At 61.4% G+C, this 27,454-nt stretch overlaps 1 protein-coding gene across 1 annotated transcript; it reads right to left on the bottom strand.

Annotated features, from left to right (window-relative positions):
- Positions 1-689: 689 nt before the first annotated feature.
- On the bottom strand, positions 690-25,749 carry PFKL (phosphofructokinase, liver type). Its single transcript, XM_008145661.3, has 22 exons — positions 25,620-25,749; positions 19,764-19,837; positions 14,736-14,813; positions 13,755-13,944; positions 12,859-13,024; positions 12,319-12,363; positions 11,971-12,079; positions 11,620-11,715; positions 10,794-10,886; positions 8,824-8,949; positions 7,864-7,928; positions 7,346-7,409; positions 5,697-5,843; positions 5,294-5,364; positions 4,665-4,752; positions 3,935-4,087; positions 3,294-3,458; positions 2,832-2,893; positions 2,495-2,606; positions 1,727-1,826; positions 1,542-1,647; positions 690-1,249 (listed from the first exon to the last, which is right to left on the bottom strand). Exons 1-22 carry the CDS (start codon positions 25,702-25,704, stop codon positions 1,102-1,104), a joined length of 2,343 nt encoding a protein of 780 aa, XP_008143883.2. The 5' UTR covers positions 25,705-25,749; the 3' UTR covers positions 690-1,101.
- Positions 25,750-27,454: the final 1,705 nt, after the last annotated feature.

The following is a 27,454-nucleotide window of genomic DNA, read 5'->3' as shown; positions in this document are numbered from 1 at the left end:
AATGCAGTGAGCTCAGGAGTGACAGGTCCCGCCAAATCGTACCTCGGTGTCGTCAGCTCATCCCCCCGGTGCCAGCACCACGCTGCAGATCGAGGCTCTCGCTGCCCGAACTGATGGATCAGCCTACAGCCCGTGGTGGTGGTGGTGAAGTTTCTGCCTGTTTCCCCCTCCCATTGCCCCCCCCCCCCCCCCCCCCCCCAACCAGGGTCTCCCGGCAACCTCACTCATATCAGCCACTGCCCTGGCTCTACTTCAGAGACCCCAGTCCAGGCTAAGTCTGGGGGACCGTTTAAGGTCAGACTTGGAGCCCAGGAACCAGGCTCAGAAGTCCTCATCCTGGGGGGAGGCCAGGCATGTCACCTTTCAGGACAGGGCTGGGGGCACACAGGTCACCCCTCAGAACAAGGCTGAGGGGCCTCAGGTCACCCCTTAGGACAGAGGTAAGGAGCTCAGGTCACCCCTCAGGACAGTCTGGAGGGGCTCAGGACAGGGCCAGTGGAGACTCAGGTCACCCCATAGGCAGAGAGGGGCCTGCTGGTCCTGGGAAGCGAGTGTCGCTCCTAGGAAGGGGGTGCATGTCTTTGAGACCCAAACTGGCCCTGGAGCCAGGGGACAGCCCCGAGCCAACCCCCTTGCCGACCACCAACAGGCCCGACCTCCCTCCACAGTCCCACGGGCCCTGCTTTGCAGACGGAGCATCCACTGTTGGGTGACTTTATTCCTACAAAAGATGGCAGGCTCTGCTCAGCCAGTGTCCAGTGCACAGGAGCAGGGTCACAGCGAGGCCCATGGGGACAGGCTCCCCTTGGCACAAAGACGGCGCTGGACCCGAAGGGCCGGTGAGGGTCAAGGGCCACCCTGAGGAGAGACTCAGGACCATGCAGGGGTCCAAGGAGGCAGGACCGTGTTGTCCAAGCTAGGACGTCCCATGTCCCCCTGGAATGGAAGGTGGTACCCGGGGTCCTCTGTCCTGGAGGCTGGGGCCGTGATCCCCCAGGGCAAGGCTGAGAGGGCCACAGCCTGCCCACTGCCTGCCTGCCCGCAGGCTCCAGGGGCAGCAGCCTGGCGGGGAGGGCCGGGCATCGGGAGGGTGGGGCGGCCTCAGAAGCCCTTGTCGATGCTCAGGGTGCGGCGGGTGACGTGCTCCAGCTCCCCGGACACGTAGTCGGCCATGCTGATGCGGTAGTGTGCCAGCATCTTCAGCATCAGCCGCAGGTTCAGCCACCACTGCTCCCGGGGCATGCGGTGCCTGGGGCCGGGCGGGACCGGGTCAGGGCACCTCCTTGGCCAGAGCCCGACCTGGGGCCGCACCCCCTCCTCTGAACCCTGGACCCTGCCCAGCCCCCGACATGAGTGGCTCATGGCAGCGGTGGCCCACCGGGGCCTGCACCCAGGATGGGCTCAGCACCAGGGACAGAGCGGGAAGCCTGTGCACTCGAACCTGCCAGTCCGGCTGGCCCACCCCAACCCTCCCCTGTCCCGGCACACCAGCCCGGGGAAGTCGGGGCCCCGTGGTCCACCCTCACTTCGGAGGGACTCACTCGAAGTCAGTGTCCTTCTTGAGCTCGGTGACAGGGCTGAAGGCCACCGCCTTCTTCTTAAGGCCGATCACGCAGGCCGAGTCGGGGGCGTTGGCGAACACCCGCCCTGTGGACACAGGCATGTGCTGCAGCCACCCCCCCGGGCCTGGCGCAGGCAAGGTCAGCCGAGCCGCCACCCCACGTACCGTTGCGGTAGACGGCCCGAAGCTTCTCAGACATCCAGAGCATGGCCTTCACCCCCAGCTTGGTCCCGTAGTTCCGGTCGAATGGGGTTGGAGCCCCGCCCTGCAGACACCGTGGGTGAGACTGCCGTCCAGCAGGGACGGGACCCAGCCGAGGCAGGCCTAGTCCCCACAAGTCCCAAAACCTGGCCCCGCTGTGACCTCAGGTGAGCTCTCCAGGCAGTTTCTGACACGCGATACCCTCTGCCTGCAGCACCCCTGGTCCCTCTTCCACCTCAAATCTGGCCTAAAAGCCACTCCGAGAGGCCAAGGCAGTGGGCTAACGAGTCACCAGATGGGATGACGCTGTGGGACTACGCATCCGGCGGTAGGCAGGTCCCCGTGAGCAAGGAACCCCCAGGAGAGAGCAGCCTCGGGGTGCACACAGCCCTCGCATAGGGCTGGGAAACCCCACAGCTCCAGCTCCTTGCAGGGCCGCTAGGAGGCTGATGCAGGGTGGGGACTTGGCGGTGGAGGTGACCACAGGGGTCCTGGCCCTGGCCCTTCCTAGCTAGTGGGGAGGCCTCAGCAGACAGGAGCCTGGTCTCCCCACCTGAGTGATGGGATGAAGAGCACCTTGCCCGGGGGAGTGAGGACGAAGCAGCCAATGACCTGCACCCAGGCGCCCCACAAAGATGTGCACAGAGGAGGGCCTCATCCTGCTCTGTCCTGACCCCTCGCCCAGGTACAGAGGGAGGCAGGGGGCCAGGGGCCGCGCTCCCCACGCCATACCTGCTGCAGGTGGCCCAGGACATTGGTCCTGCAGTCGAAAACGCCCTTCCCCTCGGAGGAGTAGAGGTTGTACAGAAACTCCGTGGTGTAGTGATCGTGGCATTTCTCGTTTCTGGGGAGAGGAGGAGGGGGCCTGAGTGAAGTGGGGGCCGGCTCAGGCCTCGCTCACTGCTGAGCCTGCTGGGCCAGGCCACGGGCCTCTGGGAACGCTGACCCCACCCACCCCTCTCCAAGGCCACCTCCACCTTGTTGACCCCACAGCCAGGGTCTGGAAGCACCTGCCAAGGCTTGGGCGGACCCTCCCCCTGCCGGGGCCCAGGCCCACCCGCAGCCTCACCGCAGCACCAGGCCCCTCTGGATCTCCGTCTTCATCTTCTCCGTCATGTGCTCCACATTGGCCTGCGGAGCGAGTGACACGGTGAGCCGGGGCCGGGGCAGCAGCCAGCACTGCCCCCACTGCAGCCTGAAGGCAGGCTGTCTGGGCAGGAATATTCCAGACCGACTAAAAGCTGGAGCCAGCGTGACCCAGGGGTGCTGAGGGGGTGTGGGAGCACAGGGACCTGCAGGAGGCAGAGGGCGCTGAGAGGTATCGGTTGGGCCATGAGGCCACGAGAGCCACAACATGGACACAAAGTGGGAGACTGCAGGAGGAAAGGGGTGCGGGGTCACGGGCCAGCCCCCCTCACAGGCAGTGAGCCCCCAGCCTGCTGAGCCGTGGCTCCTTGGCCAGGCCCAGCCTCTGCACCAGGAGGGGACCTGGCTCAGCCCCGCAGAGGGAGGAGGCTGAGGCTCAGCTCACCTTTAAGTCGTGGATGTTAAAAGGGTCCTCGAAGATGTAGGCGGCGTCAGCCCCCACGGCGATGCCGGTCACGGTGGCCAGGTAGCCACAGTAGCCGCCCATAGTCTCCACGATGAACACCCGGCGCTTGGTCCCCGAGGCCGACTGCTTGATCCGGTCACAGCTCTGGGGGGGCGCCAGGGGTGGTCAGGGTCCTCCCCAGTGGGCAACCGGGACCCGCTATGCTGCAGAGATCAGATCTCTCCCCAAAGCTGACTGAGGGTCACACGAGGCCGGGACAGTCCCACACCCCACGTGCCCAGGGCACTGCAGCCCTCACCACAAGCTTTCCACAGGCCTCAACCGGGGCGATTCTGCCCCGGGGACGACAGGGGTGCCACTGGCATCGACCAGGTGCAGGCCAGGGGCATTGCTAAGAGGTCTTCCCTGACCTGTGAGCGGGGTCACGGCTGCCAGTGTAGGTCGCTGTGAACAAGGGACCGGGGGACACGTGCCCGTGGATGCCAATGGTAATGTGACATCGTAACCCTAACTCCGAACAGTTCAGAGCGTGGAAGGGAATTATAACATTACAGAGAGAACGGAGCAAAAGGAAATAGAACACACAGGTTACTGGGGTCTGGACCATGAGGTCTACCTACCTCCATGGCGGCGTTGACGGCGGTGTCGGAGCCCAGGCTGAAGTCTGTGCCCGGCACGTTGTTGCTGATGGTGGCTGGGATGACGCACATGACGATGCACAGCTCCTCATAGCAGCCGCGGGCCTCCACCAGCTGCAGCACCCCCTCGTAGGCCTGCGGGGGGCGGGGGCTCAGAACCAGAGAGGCTGGGCTGGGCCAGGGGCACGGGCCCCACTCAGGAGCTCTGCAGCCCCTTGGGCCAGGGAAAGTGGGGTCCAGGGAGGACAAGAAGGAGGCCTGCAGGGCCTGCCCTGACCCCGGTCCACTCCCTGCAGTGTGCAGGGGGCTCAGGCTCCTCCGGGGAAGAGCAAGAATGTTGCCCAGTCACGAGGGCTGCCAGCACCCGTGTCACACAGCCGTGCCCACTGCTCAAAATCCACCCAAGACCACCCTGTGCACGGCCACCACTCCTGCCCAGAGTGCCCCACCCCCACCTCAGGGGCCAGACTGCGAACTGCTCCGTCCTTCAGCCAGAGCTGCCCCTCCGGCCCTCCTCCCCCTGCTCCTGCTGCCCCCACCCCAGCGCCTGGGCTGCCAGCTTTCATCTGAACTGCGAAGCCTCAAGAGAAGGCAGAAACCCTCCCCAAACCAAACACCACTTTCCTGGGACCCTGCCGAGAACCTCCCTGCACATGGGGTTCCTGGAAGGGCCACCTCAGCACCCCAGACGGCACCCCTGCGGTGGCCTCACCTCGAAGCCTCCGATGACCAGCAGGGCGTGGATGTTGTACTTGCGAATGTTTTCCACGATTTTCTCCATGTAGCTCTTGGGCAGCGTCCTGCCGTGGGAGACAGTGAGACCAACACTCGGTGTCTGCACAGACCGCCAGGCCGGAAGAAAGCACACACACTGCACTGACCTGCACCTGACCTGCGTCTGACCTGCACCTGACCTGCACCTGACCTGCGTCTGACCTGCACCTGACCTGCACCTGACCTGCGTCTGACCTGCGTCTGACCTGCCTCTGACCCGGTTCCAGGCGGAAGCAGAGGCTCAGTGCCTGAGGCATATGGGGCAGGAGGCCCGCCAGTGCCCTGCCAGGCACTTATCAGGTGATGGAGGAGCCCCTCACCCCTGTAGCCTAAGGGAGCTCTTAGCTGATGTGGGGCCGCCCAGCAGCCTTCCCCTGCGCAGGTGAGCCCTCAGCCAGGAAGCCCAGGCAGGGGGCTCTATAGCATGCCCTGGCAGGTCACCAGCCAGAAGGGGGACCTAGCCCAGGGCCCAGGGTGGGTTTCCCCGTTCAGCCCCCCCATTCTCCCTGCTGAGCTTACACTCTGGATCTCCCAGCTGCCCATGGCGGCCAGCTGCCAGCCACTCACCTCTTGGTGCCCAGCATGGAGCCTCCACGCCCCAGCCAACCAGCCACGTCGTGCCAGCCCACCTCTTGCACCTGCAGGAGGGAGGCACAGCTTCAAGGGGACAGGCCAGAGGTGCTAGCGGATTCCACCTCAGGTGACAGGCCTGTGCTCTGGGACAGCGTGCCCACAGGGGAACAGAGCAGGGTCCCGGGAGCCTGGGCCAGGCAGCTAGCACGGACCCGTTCCCCCTCCCCGGGAGCTCGCCCCTCGCCCTCATCCTCTGATCTGTCTTCTTCGTGGGCCTGAACTGGCCGTTCCCTGCGTTTCGGCATCCCGGGCCCCTGGTTTGTTTGTGAGCAAGCTGGGGGGGAGGGGAGGGGTCATAATCAGCCAATGCCCAGGACACCCACCACCTGGCACCTACCTGACCCTTGGCCAGGCCTTCAAAGCCGTCGTGCACCACATACACTGTGTGACCCTGGCAAATGCCGGAACGCACCGCTGAGCGCACGGCCGCGTTCATGCCAGCCGCCGGGGCCCCCACGTTCAGGATGGCCAGGGAGAACTGGGTCTTCGGAGAAGGGGACAGAGACAAGAGCATGAGCTTGGGCTGGGAGAGACGGCTGACCACACAAAAGTCAACGAGAGGCAGCCGCCCCCCCAGGAGTGACAGGTATCTGTCCTCAGGGCGCCACGAGCTCCTGATGAAGAGCAAACAGGCTGCAGTGCAGGCCGCGCTCAGAACCTGCGGGCCCGGCCACAGGCATGAGCAGGATGTGGTCGCTACGGGGCCAGCACCCCTGCGGTGGCAGCAGGGCGGGTCAGGCCAGAGTCTGCTCCTGCCCGAAGCCTCGGCTACCACCCCACACTCAGGGGTCAGCACCCAGCACCTCAAAGTCCCTGGCGAGTGGTAGAGAAGCAGAGAGAGAGGCCACAGTAAGCACAAAGAAGCGGTGTCACTACTCGGGCTAATTTAACCTGATGTAGCCAAAGTAGTATCTCCTCAACCTGCAATCAATGTAAGAAATTACTAACAGGCCCTAGCCGGTTTGGCTCAGTGGATAGAGCGTTGGCCTGCGAACTGAAAGGTCCCAGGTTCAATTCCGGTCAAGGGCACATGCCCAGGTTTTGGGCTCGATCCCCAGTGGGGGGTTTGCAGGAAGCAGCCGATCCATGATTCTCTCTCATCATTGATGTTTCTATCTCTCCCTCTTCCTTCCTCTCTGAAATCAATAAAAATATGTTTTAAAAAAACAAACACAAATGTGTTATAAAAAAAAGAAAGAAAGAAATTACTAACAGGCTATTTCACATCCATCTCCCACACTGTCCTTGGAACCCAGTCTCATGCCGAGTGCTCTGTGGCCACACGTGGCCAGGGCTTCGCCAGGCAGCGTGGCTCCAGTGGGCCCTGGTAGCGTCCCCTGTTGCCCCAGAGGTGGGCACACCCCAGCCAGTCCCGGGAGGGGACGTGCAGCCCACTCTGCTGTGGGGGGCCTGGAGAGACGGACCCGGAAAGGAGACGCGGAGAGGGTGCTGAGCACCCCAGGCTGGACACACTCTGCAGGGGTGCCCTCAGACTGGTGACAACATTAGTGACAACCCCACAGGCATTTACCAACCCCACGGCCTCTGCCGAGAGACAGCGGCCACTCCGTGTCGGCCCCCACACGGCCGAGGCTCCAAGGGCAGCAGATCCAGGACCCCACCCTCCAACACTGTGGTAAGGGGACCCTGTCCTTGCCCCCCAGGACTTCCGAAACAAGTCCTGCTGTCATCCTCACCTTGAGGAGAGGCCATTCCCCAGGTTTGTAGTTGTCTTGAAGGGGCTCATGAATGTCGGATCCCTTTTTTCCTGAGCTAAGTCTATGGGCCTGACTTAATTTCTTGCAACTGTCTGGTAAGCGACTGGCCGCCATAATCCCCAGGAACGGACACTGGCTGTCTGACGTCTGCTGGTCCAGCAGAGGCCGAGCCTGACCCTCCCAGCTCACAGTTCAGACCCCACACAGGAGGGAGGGGCCCCATGGGCAGACCCTGACCCCGCAGGCTCTGCCGCTCACACCACCTCACCTTCTCTTTGGAGACCTTCTGGTGTGCAAGCAGCTTGTAAATGTTCCAATTGTTCTCAAAGCTCCTGGAACGAAACCCGGTCATGCACCATGAGGCCCACAGCGACAGCCCACAGCCACAGCCCACAGCCACAGCCCATGATCACATAACTAAGCATGAGGCGCTGGACATGGTGCACCCCACCTCCTGTCTCTTGTTCCCCCAAACCTGGACCGGATGCCATCACTGGACGGTGGAAGACCCCATAAAACACGCAATCCCTCTCAGCTAAGCCAGGACTCACATCCAGTCCGCCCTGAGTGGGTAGCTCCGGCCCACCCCACAGCCTGCCTGCTTCCCTCTGCAGGGACCACGGAGGCCCCGCTGCTAACTGCAGACTGCTTGGCCACACACACGCAGAAGGAAGGGTCTCAGGAGATGCAGAGGCCATCTCTACGGCTCTGATGTCCTGCATGCCGGGGGCTGGCTGTGTGCAAGCTGACAGGAGTCTACGTGGAGCGAGCCCACGCGGCCCTCACCTGCCACGGAGCTGGATGGCCTCGTCAAACCTCTTCTCATCCATGGCCTTCTGCACCTCCTTTGTCTTAAAGAAAAGGAAAAGCACAGACTGAAGGAGGAGCCTGGAGCATACACAGCAGCCACCTGACTCGGTGGGCCTGTCCCAGGCCTGCCCAGCAGCCGTCACTGCCAAGGCCAGCAATCAGGAAAGCTGGCCGAGGCCAGCGGGCCCTACCTGGCCTGGCCAATGGTCCTTCCTGGCCACCCTCGCTCCTCCTCAGCCCCTGGGGCCCCACCAGGGCCTTGGGAATGGAGGCTGAGGCCCATCTGGCCCCCAGGCCCACAGCCAACGCCCAGCCTGCCCAGCAGCAGAGCTGGTGGAAATCATGGCAGGAGGTTCTTTCCAGAGAAGCATCAGAGAGGCCCAGTCACCCACTCGTGCGCCCTCTCATCCCACCCTCCCCTGGCTGCAGGGCCCCCCAAACCTGTGGAGCCAGGGCGAGATCCCCACACCCAGCCTCTCAGCCTCTCTGCTCTCACCTCCCACTCTCTCTTCCAGTGGCCCCCACTCCAGCCACATCGAATGTCCCCACCCGGTCGGCCAGAATTTACCCAGTGGCTCCGGCCACTCCCTCCTCCTCCCTCCCATCTTTGCCCCAAATGCCTACCCCCAACCACCCAGTTTGCAAGGTAGGTCCATGGCCACTGGCTCTGGGAAGCTAAGTGACCTCAGCTTGGCTCCCCCCCCTCTCTCAGGGGGACATGCTCATTCCCCTCCCCAGGACTGCAGGCTTCAGACACCCTGAGGCCCGCTTGGGGGGGATGGGGAGCACACCCAGACGGCCGGGACATGTGACACATGAGGAGGTGAGGCTGGGAAGGGGCTGTGCAGGCAGCCTGCTGGAGCCCTGAGAGGCCTGGAAGGACAGGTAGCTCTGGGGGGCGGGGAGAGCCAGGGAGACCCCAGGCCGTATACTCACCACCTGCACGCACTCCATGAGGGGCAGCCGCACAGACTGGTTCCCTGACAGGCTGACCACGCAGGCCGGGGTGTCCGGTGTGCCCTCCAGCAGCGCCATCACCGCCTCCATGCCCATCTTACTGCTCTGAGGGGGAGGAGTGGGGCTCAAGCAGGCGCAGTCCACACTCAGAGTGCGCACACACACACACACACACACACACGCGCACACACAGACACGTGCACAGGCACGTGCGCACACACATGCACACACATGTACACACAGACTCGCTTGGCCCTTCTCCGCTCTGAGGGCCACCCTGAGCCAGCCCCCACACCACGTACAAACCCTCAATTTTCAGAGCTCCCCAACACACACACTGGCCAAAGCTTCTAGAACAAATGGCGACAGAAACAATGACTTAGGATGACCACCATTCACAACAGCCCATCCAGACCGCGCTTCACGGGGTCTCACAGAGCCCTGCTAGGAGGGTGTGGCCCTGCCCCCCAAGGCTGCAGCGACGCTCCTCGCCCACGGCGCTTGGCCGGGTGGGAAGGGCGAGGATCGGAGCCAGGTTTCCAGAGCTCTTTCTACTGTGACGAGGTTTCTGATGGGGCGCCTTTACATCAGGGCTTTCCTACATGTGAGCGTGTAAATGATGAGCATGGGCTGGCGGGCTGTCCAGCTAACCCACTCAGGGGTGGTCCTCCTTGGGGACAAATCACAAATGCGGGTCCTGGCACAGCCGACAGGGACAGACAGACAGGTGTGCAAGAAAGCAAGGCAGAGCTCTGCTCCGTGAGATACGGCCGGCTGGTCCCTGCCTCCTGCTGCTCCCACAGACACTGCCCAGGTCTCTGGGTTTCTGCACGTCTTGGGAGCCAGTCTCCAACTGCCCGGGCGTGTTTTAGGAACAGCCACGGAAGGAAGTTCCTGTCCCCCTCAGGAGCACCACGCTGCAGCTCGTTAGGGCAGACTGGGGTTCCCGGAGCTCAGGCGTCTCCCCTACAACTGGACACAGTGTGCGTGCAGGTGTCGCCCTGCAGAACTGGGCTCGGCGACCAGCGAAAAACGCTGCCGCTCAGGCTGCGAGAACAAACTGTCCTTCGTCCCGGACCCAGGCATCTCGCTCGTGTCTCCCACAGGCTCCCACGACACGGCAGCCAGCCTGCTCTCCTGCAAGCCGGGGAGGCCCCAGACCCACCCCGGCCATCTCTGCTGCCCAGGCTTGGTGGAGGGTCAGTGCCGGGCCCTAATGTCCCGGACCCCTCAGGGGACTGTCCTGAGTGTCCCCAAGGCCTCACATAGAGTGCAGAGGTGCCTGGCCAGGTGGGCAAGGCCCTCCGAGGCCAATGTCCCCACTGCTGTGGGGGACTGAGGAGGCCATGGCTGCTCAGGGCAGGACAGCAGCCTCAGCCCTCCGAGAGGCAGAGCAGGCGATCCAGCCTCATGCCAGCACAGGGGCCCAGCCCGCACGTACAGGCACGTGACCACCCATGGGGCTGCCCCTGGCCAGGCCCCGTCTCCAGTGTCTACAAGGAGATTCCCACTTTGCAGAGGACAAGAGCGACCCAGCAGTAATCAGAATGACTATGGCACCCTCAGGCCAGAATCCAGCCCCCGCCTCCCCCCAGCGCCCCGGTGCCCCTGGGATAGGAACTATGCTATGGGCTGGACTCAGAACCACCAGCCTCGGACCCCAGGAGGACCCTGCGCAGGCCTGGCTCCTGCACAGCCTGCCCTCCTCTCCCAGGGATCTGCCACAGCCGTTCCCAGGAGGGCCGGGAGCTGCTGACTCAGCGGGCAGGGACGGGCTGGCCAGGAGGCAAGGTCCCCACCCAGGTCTGCGTTTCCCCCTCACAGAGAAACAGAGGGGCCACGCCTCGGTCTCACCCGTGAGCCCCGGCACAGTGAGGAGATGTTCACACACACCATGCATGCAACTCCACCCCCCACACACACTGGGACCAGAGCAGAGCCCCACCTACCAGGATGCGGTCGAACGCCGAGGGGGTCCCTCCCCTCTGCACATGGCCCAGCACGGTCACACGCGTGTCGAAGCCCAGCCTCTGGACCACCAGCTATTCATTGGGAGAGAAGGAGGGGGTCCTTGGGTTTGCTGCCCACCTCCACTAGCTCACCACCCCACAGACCCCAAACCCTGGTCCCTGTCCCTCCCCACCAGGCCTCAGGGATTCCGGCACGTCAGGGTCCCCATAGAGCCAGCCCAGGGTTCATGCCCACAGATGTGTTTCTGGGTACACGAGTGTGTGTTTCCTGGTATACGTTTCCATGTGAGTGTGTGGATGTATTTCCATATACAGGGTGTATGTCTGCGTATGTGTTTCCATGTGAGTGTCTGGATGTATTTCCGTGTATGTGTGTTGATGTTACCCGTGTGAGTGTGTGGACACGGAGTCCCAGGCGGGCCTGGCCTGCAGGGAATAGGTCTGGATGAAGACGGCTGCTGGTCGGTGACGGCCAGGCCCAGGCAAGGGAACTGGCCTTCAGCCTTAGGAGCGGAGGTCAGTGAAAAGCAGCCAGAGGGCGGGGCGCCCAACAGGTGTGGGGAAACCTTGGCCTCTGGGCCAGGCTTCTCAGGGAGCCCAGGCACCGCCCCCCCCCCCCCCGCCACACACACACACACACACACACACACACACACACATCTGTGGTCACTGAGGGAAGCCCTCCAGGAGGGGAAGGAGCCCAGCAGATGCTTGGGGACAGGAGATAAAGGGAGCCTGACCCGCTGAGCCCCACCCCATCCCACCCACACGATCCAGGCCGCTTTGGGGCCCCTCCTGCACTCACGTCCTTCACGTAGCGGGAGGTGATGGCCTTCCCGTTGCGGTCGATGGCGCCCTCGGCGATGATGATGATGTTCAGCCGGGACCCTCGGCTTCGGGTCTGGGTCAGAGACATCCGGGAGCTCAGCACCCTCAGACACCTGTCCCGACACCCCCCTACCGGGGTCCACACCGCAGGGACCACCCCCCACTGAGGAGGGGCCGACAGGGACCCTGTGGCCCTCCTGGAGGCAGGGAGAAGCAGGTGTGTGTGGGGGGGTCCTTGCCACAGGCTTGGGAATTGGGGGGCAGCAAGGGAAGAGGGAAGAAGGGGGACGAGGCAAATGGTACAAGTGAGCACGCCCTTCCCACTCACTTGGCCGAGCCTCTCGCACATGCAGTTCTCCCAGCCGTCCTCGGGGGGCGCCTCGGGGATGAACAGCCAGTCGGCCCCAGAGGCCAGGGCGGACACCAGGGCCAGGTACCTAGAGGAGCGGAGGGGCCACCTGCTCAGGGCTGGACCCAGCACCCCGGACCCCAGACCCGAGTCACCTGAGCCTCACCTCCTTTGTCCTCCCTGCATCCAGCCCCAGAGACACTCCCACCCCCCAGCGCACACCCAGTGTTAGATGAGCACCTGCCCTGGGCCAGGGGCCATGGAGCGCCACCCCCTGGCTCCTGCTCCCCGTCGCCCCGCACCCCCAGCTGGCCAGGACCCCCTTACCCGCAATGCCGCCCCATCACCTCCAGCACGAACGTCCTCTGGTGGCTGTGGGCACCGAACAGAGCGAAAGGTCAGTGTCGAGCCTCTGGGGGCTGAGCTGCACGGCGGCCTCACAGGCCAGCAGAACCAGCCTCCCTCAAGCCACCGGGGGCCAAGCCACGCTCCAGCAGCCCCGTTCCCCCTCGGGGGTGCCCAGCGACACCGGACACCAGGGCAGCCGGACAGACCACTCTTCTTATTCCCATGGTGGTCACGTGTCTGAGCAAAATGTGGCCTTGGGTTCCTGACCAGCCTTCGCGCCGGTTTTCACTGACCTCTGCTCCGAGGGCTGAAGGCCATTTCCCTTGCCTGGGCCTGGCCGTCACTGGCCAGCAACCGTCGGATGACCCCCCCTGTGGGATGTGCCAATCCCCAGGGCCCCTGCTGACCCTGCAGAGGGCGGCCTCGCCCCTCCCAGGAGGACAGGAGCCCCAGCTTGCCCACCTCGCTTGCCCGCCTGGCAGCCTGGCCGGGCCAGTGGGGGCTGCGGGCCTCGCTCACCTCTGGGCGGTGGTGGTGATGGCGTCGATGACCTCCATGATGCGGTGCAGGGCCGAGTCCGTGCCGATGGTCATGTCGGTGCCACAGAAGTCATTGTCGATGGAGCCCACCAGCCCCACGATGTTCAGGTGGGAGTAGGTCTGAGCCGTGCTCTCTGAGATCTTGCCTGGGGAGGAGCAGCGGAGGCCAGCTGAGGCCCCTCTGGCCACGATGGGGGGCAAGAAACCCCACCTCTCACCCCCGTCCACCAGGCAGTGTGGCCCAGGAAGGTGCCCAGGCTCAGCTCCCCCTACCCAGGTCCTGCAGTGGGACTCCCAGGAGGGAAGGGGGCCACTGAACCCCTAATGCCGAGGGTGGACTCATCACCCCGAGCAGGAGACCTCCAGGGCAGTCTCAGAGTGACCGCACCCCGTTTCCAGGCTCCACACGAGTGGCACAGACTGAACTCCAAGAGGTCTTTCCAACTGGCAACCTTGCAACTATGTGTCTTGGGTGTTACCAAGTGTTAACTCTTACACTTCTGCAAACTATCACAACGTCCATAACCCATGTCCGGAATCAATTACAGACAAGACCTGTCCACACAGCGTGGGGTGAGTCAGCCTGGGACTGCTGTCCACCCTGCCTGGGGGTCCCTGATGCTGGGTTCCAGGGACCCCGGCTCAAACACTGACCTCTCTACCAGCCAAGCCCAGCTGACAGCTTCTGCAGCTGCCCAGGGTCGTCTGACCTTGGGCTGGGCCAGGCCCACTCCAGCCAGCAGCCAGGCAGTGTCTCCCCCGCACCCCCTCGTCCTGCCTATCCCACTGCCCACCAGTAGCGAGGCAGGTGCTGCGGCCTCCGAGCCACCCCCTCCCCCCCACTCCCCTCCCAGCCGGCTCTGGCCGCTGACCCACCTTCCTTCACCAGCTCCTCCAGCAGGCTGCCCCACTCGCTGCGGAAGATGTTGGCGCCTGTGAGGCTGCCATCGCCGCCTATGACGCACAAGTTGGTGATGCCGCGATGGACCAGGTTGTAAGCTGCTGCCAGGCGTCCCTCCCGCGTGGTAAAGGCCTTGCAGCGGGCACTGCCGATGATGGTGCCACCCTATGCAAAGGAGACGGGAGCCTTGGCCAACAAGGCAGCAGAAGGAACTGGTACTAGGGCGTGTGGGGGAGACTGGTGGACCCTGCAGAACTGAGAGGGTGAAGTCCAGGGCCTCCTCCAGAAGCCTGGGCAGGGGTCCCCCTCCCCGGGCCTTCCTCCTGGAATATACCAGGAGGAGGAGAATATCCACGTGTCAGTCTTGGGAGGTTCAAGAAAGGTAACCAAGGGAGCAGGCCCCTCTGCCCACTGCGCCCACCGACCCATTTGTGGCTCATGATAAGACCGGCCACTTGAATAAGCCGGTGTCGCCTGCCGGCCTGGGGCAAACAGGCGACAAGTGCCTGCACCCGCCCCAACTCCGCGGGAGGATGAGGGTCTCCCCACAGAGACATGATTCAAAAACCACCACTCCTCGGAGTCCTGGTCCAGCAAGGTGCCCGCCCCTGCCCTCAGGCAGCTGGAGGGAAACCTGGGCCTTGGTCCCTGGGCGCGTCAGAGCGGTGATGAAGGGGAGGCTACGCAGATGCCGCGCCGGGCCTGGTCCAGTGTCCTCTCCTCCCTGCACCCTGAGCTGGAGCTGAGAGTGAACGCTTGTAGAGAAGGCTTCCCAGGGCCATTGCCGCTCCACAACCCACGGCAGCCAGACGGCTTGGTGAGCCTGGAGCCAGCAGCCCCTGTGGGACGGGTACGCTTCTGTGCACAGTCTCTGTGTGCGTCTGTGCGTCTGCCTGCCTGCGTCTGTGTCGCGCGCACATGTGCTCGCAGGTGGAGAGGGCTCACGCAGGCCTTACCAGCTGGATGATGTTAGAGACGCTGAGCCAGTTGGCTGGCTTGATGTTCTCGCCTCCTTCCACGAGGCCCTCGTAGCCCTGAAACCGGGGAGCACAGGCATGAGACAGGCACCCACAGCCGCCGGACAGCACCCTTGTCCATGAGCAGGGGGCTGGGAACCCGGCCACCAGCCCGCCCGGCAGGAAGCAGGCTCCTGGGTCCTGTCCACCGAGGCCCCGGGGCCTTGGATGATGAAGCCGGGGGTGGCCAACAGTCAAGGGGAGAGGCCGGGGCACCAGCTGGGCCTCCCGGAACCTCTGCTGGGCTGAGAAGCTACTTGTTACGGAGTGTGACTCACAGGTAATGTGCTCCCATCACAGGTGGCCCACCGGTGAGAGTTCGCGAGCCACACCCAGGGCAGTGCCCAGCAGCGCTCTGCCCTTCCAAGACCACCCCTCCCGGAGGAACCCGCTGTCCTGCCTCCTGAGGGCATCGCTTAGATGTAGAAGTGACAGCAGTGTCTGCTCTGTGTCTGGCTTTCCCTCAACCTGGTGTCTCCGAGGCCCCACATCACCATGCACAGCCGTGTCTCAGCTCGCTCTGTACCCCAGGCCACTGTGTGTGCCCCAGTCATGGCCCGTCCACCAATGACGGACATGGGGAAGGTCTCCCGCTTAAGGCTATTAGAAATAAGGCTAAGGACACACACATCTCCTGCGAGAGGGCTCCCGAGAGCTGGGTGTCTGAGCAGCTAGCAGAGGCTCACGTGGCGCCCGCTGTGCTTTGCTGACCTCCTCACCCGCCAGCCACGCAGCCGGGCTTCTGGGTGCCCCAGCCCACAGTGCCGGCCAGGCTAGTCTTCATCCCGGGGCCCGTCTGTGGGTCCCTGCAGTTGGCTGTGTGTTAAATCTCCCTAGTGACCACTTACTGTTTTTCTTTTTTTAAAATATATATGTTTTTATTGATTTTTAGAGAAAGAGGGAGAGGGAGAGAGAAATGGAAACATTGATGAAAGAGAAACATCAATTGGCTGCCTCCTGCAATCCCCCTACTGGGGATCAATCCTGCAATCCAGGCATGCGCCCTGACTGGGAATTGAACCAGTGACCTCTTGGTGCATGAGTCGAGGGCCGAATCTCAACCACTGAGCCACACTGGCCAGGCCACTTGCTGTTTTTCTATGACATAAGCCACTGATCGTCTGGACCACGTCTCTGAGAAGTGCGTAGTCAGGTGTCCTGTCCGTTTTCTCTATCACATGACTACTCCTTCCTTATCAGTAGGAGTTCTTTATACAGTCTGGGTAGAGGACAGGTGCATTTTATAAATGGTGAAAAGACAGGGCACCACCAGGCCGAGATGAGCAGGGCCACCTCCTCCAGGCAGTCCTCCAGCCCCTCCAGTGAAGTAGTAGATGAGCCAATGCCCCTGCTTGGGGCTAGAGCCCAGCTTGGCTCTGGGCATCTACCTCCCCTCTGCCTCCTCCCTTTAGGCCGTCCCACCCTTGTTCTGTCACCTATGCCTATAGGGTCCTGGGCGGCGAGGCCCGGGAGGCGGTGTGGGGCACGTGCTCCCATCCCTGGGGGTGCAGGTGGAGCGCTACCCAGGACAGAGTGCAGGGAAGTCCCAGGGAGGAATGTTTCTTCAACTCAGGACATAATAGATTCCCTCACCAGCCCCACAGCCAGCCGGAGCTGGCAGGGCAGGTGCCCATCCTTCCAGGAACCAAAATTAGGAGAAGGTTCTCGGGGCCACAGGAGGAGTGAGACCCCCAGGCTGGGGACCACCAAGCTACCTTCCCTGGCTTAGGCCAGACTATGTCCTTCCCTTCCTTCCCTCCCCCACCCTTTGGTCAGGAATTTGTCCACAAGGATAGGAGCCAGCCCTGCCACCACCAGCCCAGCAGAGAAAAACAGGAAAATGACCTGAAAAGCCACAGCAGGCACTGCCTGGAGCAAGCAGCTACAAACAGGCAGGTCTCAGTCTGCAAAACCCAGGGTCAGGCACAGAGCCGAGCACAGCGCCAGCCTGGCCCCTGGCCCCTGGCCCCTGTGCACCAGCTCGAATCCAAGTCCCACACACACAGCTCTGCTGGAGCTGAGACAGCGGCGCTCGTGGTTCCCAGGCCTCGGAATCAGACTGGGAACAGGACTTGTACCACCAGCTTTCCTGGCTCTGCAACCTGCAGACGGCAGATCGTGGACTTCTCAGCCTCCAAACCATGCGCCTGCGCTAAGATGGCATGAACAACAGGAACTGAGACGACGTCTCCGTAGGGTTAACCTGGGCTACCCTCAGCAGGACAGTCTCAGAGCAGCTGGACTTCCCCCCAAAACATCCATTCTAAGAGACCTGGGAGAAGGTTCTAGGCTTCTTTTGGGGTAGCCCTGTAAGTTCCAGAATGCCACTTCTGCTGAATTCAGAAGGCAGAGGACAGAGATGACAGCTTCCGGTCCAGATGGCGGCAAAGGCAGATGCGGTCCTCGCCTCCTCCCACAACCACATCGAAATTACAACCAAACGACAGAACCACCATCCCTCAGAACTGCCTGAAACCTAGCTGAACAGAAGTCCTACAATTAAGGATAGAGAGAAAAAGCCACATCAAGACTGGTAGGAGGGGTGGAGACGCTGAACGCCGGTCCCACACCCAGATGTGGAGGCTAAAAATCAGGAGGGTGCCCTGGCTGGCTGCTCAGTGGTTAGAGCAGCAGCTCAAAAGGCACCAGTACATACGGGGGTTGGGGGTGGGGGGACTGAATTGTCCATCCAGGGCTGGACGAAGGCAGCTTTCTCCCCGACAGAAGTGCTGGCAGAAGCCATTGTTCCTTTGCTGAGCCCCCTGACCACAGAGCCGGCAGATGGGCAGCATATCTGAGTCTCCATCAACCTGGTTAACGTTGTTCACCCCACCCTGGTGATTCCCTATGACCCCACCCATCCAGCTTTTGGGCCCTTTGAAGTCATTTCCAGTGACTTTTCCATACAAACAGCCTGTCGTGGCTCATGCTTCAGATTTTCCTAAAATCTCTCAAACAAGCAGCATTTGGCCTAGGCACACCTCTCACTAAGTGGCCCCAGGCTAGGCGCTAGTGGCAGTCAGCCTTGGTGCACAGCTGGCCTCTCCCAAGCACCTCCAAGCCCAGCACAGGTAGCAGCCATCTGCAGATTATTTTGTAACACATGCTGGGGGTTCCCAAGCAGGACACGGGCAGTGGCTGACGTTGGCCTGACCTCGGCCTGACCTCCCAGGTGGCCCTGAGCTAGCGCACCCAGTGGACAGCTTCAGACCACATCAAAGCACCACCCAACCACCTCCACAAGGCAGGCTCAGCAGACAATAACACTGTGATAACTATGTAGGGTTCAGATGGGTGGCTTTATCAGGGTGGTCATTTCATAAGTTACATAAATGTCCAATCACTCCTGCTCTACACCTGAAACTAATATAATATTGTATGTCAACTGTAATTGAAAAATAAAAAATATATATTTACAAAAAAGTCTCAGAGACACAGCCCTCCTCTTCTAGCCTTGGAACCTTCTAAAATGTCTCTCTCATCCAGCCGGCGCGGCTCAGTGGTTGAGCATCGACCTATGAACCAGGAGGTCATGATTCGATTCCAGTCAGGGCACTTGCCCAGGTTGTGATCTCAATCCCCGGTGTGGGACGTGCAGGAGGCAGCCGATCAATGATTCTCTCTCATCATTGATGTTTCTATCTCTCTATCCCTCTCCCTTCCTCTCTGAAATCAATGAAAATATTTAAAAAATAAAAATAAAATGTCTCTGCACACCTCCGCCCACTTGGTGTCACCTCTCCCTTCCCCACCCCCAGGGCAGGCGCCCAGGCAGCCCAGAGCTGGCTGCAGGCCAAGTGCACTGCTGGCCGCTCTCCTGTGTCAACTTTGGGCCCACGGGTCCAGTCTGGGCTCCTGGGTGAATAAAAGCCATTCCCATTCACGGAGCCCTTCTCGCTGTCGGCTGTGAAAAGTGCTTTAACTCACAGCACTCCATTAGCTTTGTGCCCCAACATCCCCACAGAGAATGAATTGGTATCCTCACTTAATAGGAGAAGAAACTGAGGGTCAAGGAGGTGAAGGAACACACCTGTCACATGTGGGCAACCTCAGGCAGGGCTTGGACCCACCTGTCCCTGTCTGGAGGCCACAATCCGAGGCCACTCCCAGAGTCCCCCCCTCCCCCCGTCCTCCAGAAGACTCTAGACCATCATCAGGGCATGGGCCCCCCCTGCCCAGCAGCTGAGACTCAGGAGACCTGCTTCCCAAAGACAACCTGGGGCTTTGCAGGGTCCCAGCCCCCCAGTCCTGGGCTGAGGGTCAGAGCGCTGCAGGAGGCAGGGGCCTACATATTATTGTTCACTCATTCATGCAGCCAGAGCTGGGTGTGGCCCGGCCCAACCTGGGGCCAGGGGAAGGGGCAGGGACAGCCCACAGGGGGGAGAGGGAGGCATCGGGAGAGTGGAGAGGCTGGGGTTCGCTTCTGGTTGCCTAAAAAATGAAAACAAAATAACACAGCGCCTCCAGAAAACCACAATTCCTCCGTGTGTCTGTGATCACATCAGCCCCAAATGTGACACAGGGATTGGGGGTCGGGGGGCATGAGGCAAAGAGGGCACCAATTTGGAGAGAACAAAAGAGAACAATACTCTGCCACTTGTCCAAGGGGGCTGTTTGCCGTTGTTACCTGGGTGATCCACACGGCGTTTATGTGTAAGGGGCACGGGGGCGCGGCTGGAGGATGACAGGTGGGGGCTGAGCTCCCTGGCCTCACAGGAGGAGGACAGCAGCTTTATGCCCTCCCATCTCCCAGGGACACGGCCCACGTCACAAGCACCCAGACTGGGGGGAAGGCTCCTCACCCCACCCCAGAGCAGGGGCCCGGCTCCCTCCCATTCTGCCTCCTCATCACCCTCGCCTCCCTCTAGTGACCACTGTGAGACAGGGAGGTGTCCCCCACCCTCCCCCCCACTCCCCGCTGAGCACGAAGCCCCACCAGTGTGGGGCCTGGACCCCGCCCGGCCTTACCTCATAGATGAGGAACACCTTGGCTCCCACATAGATGCCCATTCGCGTCACAGCCCTGACAGCGGCATTCATACCTGGGAGGGAGTCGGGGGGACATGGTCAGTGCACGAATGTCAGGACCCTGGACCACCCTCTTCAGGAGGTGCCGAGCCCGGAGTGGGCGATCCAGCCGTAGGTCACAGGGTGAACCCCAGTCACTTTAGCTTTGGAGCATTCAGGAATAAGCTGCCCAGAGTTAAGCCAGGAAACTCCCCATCAGGCCTCACGCAGCCTGAGTGTGGGCACCAGGTGTGTGCAAACATCCATCACTTCAGGCCTCATCGAGCCCCTGCTCCCCACACAGCCTCCACTATGACATGACCCTGGGGGAAGCTCAGGAGCACCCTGAGCATCAGCCCCTGCCCCAGGCCCCTGAGTGTGGGCTCTGTGAAACAGGAAGAGGGCAGCGACCCGAGGGCATGGGGTGTTGGGGGGTCGGCAGCCTCAGGCAGTGTGGCTGAGCAGGCTGGCACTCCGGCCCTCCTGCCCGCACACACACAGGGGAGCTGCCAGGCTGGGTGGCCACCCCTCTACCGTGTCCCCGTAGCCTCGCCCTTGTGCCTAGCATTTCCCCTGCAGATTAGGTCCCTGGAAAGAGGGACATTCATGGTGCCGGAGGAGGCAGCACGTGGGGATGCTCCGAGCCCAGGGGAGCCTCAGCCCCCTTCCCTCACAGCCGGTTCCGAGACCCACAGAGGGCAGAGGTGTCCACCTGCGGTCCCTCCACAAGGTGCAGCCTGAACGAAGCCCTCACGGGAGGCCCCTCGAGAGGCACAGAGCACCCGGAGTGGCCCTGCGTGACAGTCCCCCTTCCATGTTTTGAGGGCACTTTGGGGCCTTGCCCAGGGGACAGGCCTCCAGGTGGCCAGACAGCCAGGACTGTAGCTGCCACAGGCCTGGAGCATGCCAGGTCAGGAACCCCGGTCACTGACCGCAGTGTGGGCATCCTGAGTGGGCCCAGCCCCCACACTGACCAAAACCTTCTTTACCAGGAGTCCACGCCGCAAAGACACCTGTGGCTCCGAAAAAAGAGGCAGACAGGGACCCTATGTCTTCAGAGAGAAAGAAAGAATGACAAATGACGGCAAAGACCCTGGCCGGTATGGCTCAGTGGACAGAGTGTCCGCCCACAGACCGAAGGGTCTCGGGTTCAATTCCTGGTCAAGGGCAGGTTCCATCCCCTGCCCCCTCAGGGCCCACACTGGAGGCAACCAATCAATGAGTCTCTCTCACATAGATGTTTCTTTCCTCCCCCTCCCTCCCTTTCTTCCACTCTCTCTAAAAATTAATGGGAAAAATATTCTCAGGAGAGGATTAACAACAACAACAAAGAATGGTCACCACCCGGGGTCCTGTCCTCTGACTCTGCGTCCTGGGCCAGATCACAGGAGACCGGTGCTTGGTCTCCCCAAGGACCTCCCTGCTCCGCCCCCCCCCCGAAACCCCTCCCCACCCCCCATCCCCGCCTTTGTCCCTGGCACCGAGCCAGAGCACACGGGCTCATCCTGTGGTCTGACCCTAAGCTTTCAAAAGCCTTTTCCCTGAGGCCTATGCAAATGTCCATGTGGCCAGGCCCCCCAGGCACCCCCCCCCCCCCCCCCGCCTTCCTGGTCCCTGAAGTCATGGAGGCTGTCGGTGCCCATCTGCTCGGACATCCTGCAGGGGCACCATGGCGTCCAGGATCCCGACACCATGGGTGGTCCACACGGTGACTCCAACGTGAGGACTCCCGACCTTCACCCTGTCACACCCATCTCCCTGGTCTCCAGCCCGGGAGGCAGGGCCCAGGGGAGCGAGCAGGAATGAGACAATGTGGGGGGCCTCACAGCACCTCAGGAGGACCCAGTGGACAGGCGGGGCCCCTGCAGGCTCAGGACCCCAGGCTCCTACAACAGCAGACAGGCATGTGCACCGTCCCCATCTACAGATGAGAAGCTGGGGTCTCCGAGGGAGGGTGGGGACCTGCCAGAGCCCCAGCAGATGGGGGCACCAACCCCTCCTGGGACACAATGAGCCGCCCTGTGCCCACCCACAGCAAAGGCTCCCACGGCCCCACATCCAGTGCCCAGGACTCCTGGCGTGGGGCACCCAGACGCCAGGGCAGGCAGAGCACAGAGACCACACTCGCGGCTCCCACACTGGGGTGAAGTCAGAGAACCCCAATTCTAAAGAAACTGTGAATGTCTCATGTGCCCCAAATGCATGGAACTAGGATAGCAGAGGCTGAAGTTGGGGGCAGGAGCCCAAAGAGCACCCCCCAGACAGCTGGGTGCCCCAGGAACCTGGATCAGAAGTTGCAGCTGAGGTCGGGGGGTCCGAGGGCTGCAGGCTCCCCTGGCCCCCTGCCTTCTCCGGTGGAGTGGGGGGCACAGAGGAAGATGAGACAGCAGTAAAGCTTCCTGCCCTGGCCCCCAACCCCCGCCCCAGGGGGCCCTGACCGGGCAGCAGGTGGTTCACTCTAGGCTATCTGCCTCTCCCAGCCGCCTCGCTGGTGAGGCCTCTGTGCACCCACTGCAGGCTCAAGGTCCAAGCCCCACCTCTGGCAGGAGGAGGGGACCAGCAGCTGGAACAGGTGAGGACAGCGGGTGGGGGTGGGAGTCAGTGGCCAGGGACTCAGTCCCACCGTCCAACCCAGATGTCTCTCCAGTCACCCACCCCTGACTTGGCCAGCAGCTGGACAGGTCAGCCTGGGGCCAACGCCATCTCACTAGCCAGCCTGGTAGACAGGAGGGAGCCCAGCGTTAGGGTAAGATCTTCAGCCCTCAGAGGGGAAAACCAGACAATGTTAAGTGAAAACTCTCAGACGGTTAGCCCAGAACCGGATGCCATGGAGACGGCAGCCCGAGGGCATGGATTATCCTGTACACCTCCCTGTACGTAGCCTTCTTAAAAGGCATTTTAAATGATCCTTTCATCTGCTTTTTGTCCCCAAAATAAACCCTGGGCCAGTGAGAAGAGTGGGCAGGGGAGTAGCTGGGTGTACCGGCTGAAGGGGCATGCGACCCACGCCCCACGCCCCACGCCCCATGCCCCTCCGAGAGGGCCAGGGAGGCGCATCCCATGACTTCCTGTTGGAGGAAGTCCACGATGCAACCGGAGTGACTTTGTCCTGGTCAGCTCCCAGCGTACAAGAGTGCGATCATGAGACAACGCCGGGCTCAGCAGGACACTGCATGGCCAGGTGACAGGTGACATGTAGACAGAGCCTGGCTGGGACATACGAGATGGGCGGGGACTCAGGGAGCGAAATCCTCACCTGCAAGTACAGGACCTCATTGTCCTCCTGATCACCAGAAAGAGGCAGGTCCTGACTGTCCTTTGGGGGCTGGGAGGGGGTGCCCCACAGGGGGCGACCGAGGGGTGGAGGGGTGGACAAGCTGGGCTATTTTACAAGTCTCTAGTTCCTTCTGCACAAAGTCCTCTGACATCCCTGAACAACTGCTGTCCCTCCACTTACTGACACTTCCTGTGGTCAAAAGGAGGGAGAGGCCCCCGAGCGGGCAGAGGACGCCACTTCCAGGCTGGCTGGAAGGAACCTGCCAGGTGGCCTGGCTTGCCTCCTCCTCCCTGTTTACAAAAGGGGAAACTGAGGGCCAAGGGAAGTGCTTGGGTCGGGCCACAGGGCTGGTCAACGTCGGCTCAACCAGGACCCAGGTGTGGCCCTTCGCTCCGTGAGGCTGGCTGGTTTGCATACATTCCGACCAAAGCAGACTGTGGCACCCGGGAGGTAAGCTGTCATCCACCCCATCTGCTGTCAGCCCAGCGCCCACGAGGGAGGCCACCCAAAGGACAAAGGAGGACAGACAGAGAGAACATACCCGGGACCAGGGAGGCAGACACCCTCCTCCCGGGATTGCAGAGCCCTGAGCTGGGGGCGTCTGTGCACCTCCTCCGTGCAGCTCCAACCAGAAACCATGGCTACCACGCTGCCAGTGGAGAGAGCAGGCAGGAGCGGAGTGGAGGCTGCCAGGGCTCTGGGGGAGAGGTGACAATGGCAGAGACAGGCATGAGGTCAGCCAGCAGGTGCACCGACGGCCACACGCCAGCCGAGTCCAGGAAGCGCTGCCCGTTCTGCGTGAGGCACCAGGGCCACCACTAAGACTTTACACCCTGATCTAAACGCATGTCATTTATCCTTCCAACCCCCTTGGGTGCTGTTGTCTCCACTGTGCAGACAGGAGCCTGGGGTGGAGACCGCTCTGCCTGCAAGAGCCATGGGAGTTGGGGGCCTCCCGGGCCTCTCTGCCTGTCTGGCGAGGTGGGTCCAGCCCTCTCAGGGTGTGTCCTTGCTCGTGGTCTAATCTCACAGGATGATGCTTCCCCAAGGCCACCCTCCAAGCCCGCTCACCCCATGCTCTAGGGAGGAACCGGCAGCAAGGGCTCTGGCCACGAGGGGCCGTGGACGTGCAGAAGGGCACGCTGACTGCCAGCCAGGCCAGGCCCTGAGGGTTCAACCTGAATCTGCAGGAGGGCCCCTTGCAGGCAGGGACACAGACAGAGGCCATTCTTTCTGCCTTCCCTGGCTTGTGAAGGCCTCTTCTCCCTTCTGAGTGGGGAATGGGGAGTCGGGGGGCTGAGGAAGGGATGGAGGTGTGCGTCTGCACTCTAATCCGGAGGGAGACAGGTCAAGCCCAACTGTGCAGCTTGAGGGTGCTGGCTCTATGCCTTTCAGTCCTGCTCCTGATCTACGTAAGGCCTCTCCTGAAGCCCAGGCTGCATTCCTGGCTGTGGTGGCTCAGGGGATTGAGCATCGTCCCATGGACCAAAAGGTCCCAGGTACGATTCCCAGCCAGGGCACATGCCAGGGTTGCAGGCTTCATCCCCAGTAGGGGGTGTGCAGGAGGCAGCCAGTCAATGATTCTCTCTCATCATTGATGTTTCCATCCTTCTCCCTCTCCCTTCCTCTCTAAAATCAATAAAAATATATTTTTTTAAAGTTCAGGGTGTAGCCACATGGTCCAGTACAACAGGTGCCAAACTGGCCATCCCAGGTCAGAGGCGCTGAAGAGCAGTAGTCAGGACAAGACCAGGCTGCCAGGAGGGGGTATGCTGGGATAGACCCCCCCAGGCAGGGCACCGGCTCAGCTCTGCCAGGCCCCAACTGAAGGACCTTGGCAGGCCACCACCTTGGGCTTCCCTTGTTCAGGGGGTGAGAACAAGTCTGAGCTCAAGGAAACTCCCTAAGCCCCAGACGGCGCACCTCCCCAAGGTACCCTCTTCCCCACTAGGCCTCACAGCAGAGTGAGGAGCTGTTCTGGGTAGGCATGCCACCCACCCCTGCCAGCCCGGATGGATGGATGGATGGGGAGTGAGTGGGCGGGGAGGGGGCGGGCGTTAGAGCCGCCCTGGAGGCCTTGGTTGGGGGAATGGAAATGTCCCCAGGTCGCGTTGCAGGAACCAGGAAGAGCCCGGCTCTCAAGGTACGCGGGGACCTGCACAGCTCCCCACGGCCTTCAGGAAAACAGGTCTCCGGAAAGGTGCCACCGGGGAGGGGCGCGGGGGTGTCGAGGTCGGCAGGAGGGGCGCCAGCGGCCAGCCCGGCGCCGGCCCGCGCGCAGTGTCCCCGGGCCACGCCGGCGCGCGGACACACCTCCGGCGGGCGCGCAAGGGAGGGGGCGGAGCGCGGAAGCCGTGGCGCGCGGCACGTACGCGGGCGACCGGGCGCGTCGGGGAGGATTGGGGACCGGAGGCCTCGCGCGGACACGGGGAGCCGCTGACCCCAGGTCCCGGGAGGGGTGGCGGGTGCGCGCGGAGGGGCCCCGGGACAGGTGGACGCCCCCGCCCGCCGCCCCGCGCCAGGCCCCGCTCCCCGCCTACCTTGCGCGTCGCCGCCGCTGGTCAGCACCCCGATGGCCTTGCCGGCCCCGCACATCCGCAGCTTCTCCAGGTCCACGGTGGCCATGGCGGCGCCAAGACTGATGGCTCGCTCTCCGCCCTCGCCGCTGGTTCTCCCCGGTCCCGCCTCCGCCCCGTCCTGGCCCCGCCCCCGCGTGAGGTCACCGCTGCCCACGCCTGGGGAGCGGCCGAAGAAGGGGTCCAGCGCCCCCGCTCGGAATGTGTACGCAGCTGCCCCTTGATTTGCGCTGGGCACCTGAGCCCCCCAACAACTTAGCCAGAACCCCACTAGTGGGGATCTGCAACCTTGGGGAACCGCGGTCAGCCGTTTTAAGTTTCTAAACCGGTTCCACCTCACCAAGGTATCCGTTTGTTGACGGTCTAATTCCATAATCATCCAGGTGCCGTTAAACCCAAACCCAGCCTAGAGCTTTTCAAGGCGTTAGAAACAGCTTGACCTTAGCATAGCCAGACATACACACATATATTCTCTGTTTTACATATTCTCCCTTCTCTCTATATACAGGGTGGGGCAAAAGTAGGTTTACAGTTGTTTGTACGGAAAATAATACAATAATTAATAAAACAATACAAGAATAAACTGTTTTGAGTACTCATAAGTGTAAACCTATTTTTGCCCAACCCTGTATATATTCTCTAAAATATACACACACATACTTTTTCCTAATAAGTAGATAGACTAAGTATATACACCTCTCTGTTTCTATATGTATGTATGTAAATATAAATATATATACACACATACTTTTTCTTTATACATAGGTAGATAGGCTACATACACCTCTATATATGTATGTGTACATACACACAGCCTATATGTGCATACATACATATTTAAATAAATATCATGTAATACTTACCTATGTTTACCCATCAGGCTTGTGCTGTCATTCTTATTGACTGGATAATACCCCAGTCTGGCCGAAACCGGTTTGGCTCAGTGGATAGAGCGTCGGCCTGTGGACTGAAAGGTCCCAGATTCGATTCCGGTCAAGGGCAGGTACCTTGGTTGCGGGCACATCCCCAGTGAGAGGTGTGCAGGAGGCAGCTGATCAATGTTTCTCTCTCATTGATGTTTCTAACTTTCTATCCCTCTCCCTTCCTCTCTGTAAAAAATCAATAAAATATATATATTTTTAAATACCCCAGTCTGTGGCTATAACATTATTTCTCAAAACGTTCCTTGAATACTGGACGTTTACTTCATTTTCAAAGTCTTATTCGCTTATCCTGGCCGTACCTGCCAGTGGTCCCTGTGCCCGGCTCTGGTCGGCCTGGGCTCTGCACTGTCAACAGAACATACCCGCCTCCGGGGACAAGGTGTGGATTGGAGGTGGAAAGTGAACAAGTAACTCCACAGCCCTAGCCGGTTTGGCTCAGTGGATAGAGCGTCAGCCTGTGGACTGAAGGGTCCTGGGTTCGATTCTGGTCAAGGGCACATGCCTCAGTTGCAGGCTCCTCCCCAGCCCAGGCCCTGGTGCAGCAGGCTCGTGCAGGAGGCAACCAATCGATGTTTCTCTCACATCGGTATTTCTCTCTGTCTTTCCCTCTCTTCCACTCTCTCTAAGTATCAATGGAAAAATATCCTCTGGTGAAGATTAAAAAATAAATGAAACTCCACAGAAGTTGAAAGTTGGTCACAAAGGGACTGTGCCCTGCAGGGATGGCGAGGAAGCTGTGGCCAGGAGGCAGGAGGCTCCCTGGGACTGGGGAGCAGCGTCACTTAGGGAAGGACTTCCTGTGTGGATGCAGCTCTCTACCGGGCTGAGCGCCTGCAGCTGGGCACACAGCGCATT

This window comes from Eptesicus fuscus, chromosome 3, assembly GCF_027574615.1.
Source record: "Eptesicus fuscus isolate TK198812 chromosome 3, DD_ASM_mEF_20220401, whole genome shotgun sequence".
In the NCBI taxonomy this organism is placed as follows: domain Eukaryota; kingdom Metazoa; phylum Chordata; class Mammalia; order Chiroptera; family Vespertilionidae; genus Eptesicus; species Eptesicus fuscus.
Note: the sequence above shows the minus strand (reverse complement) of the source record. Positions and strands in the feature narration are given on the sequence as shown.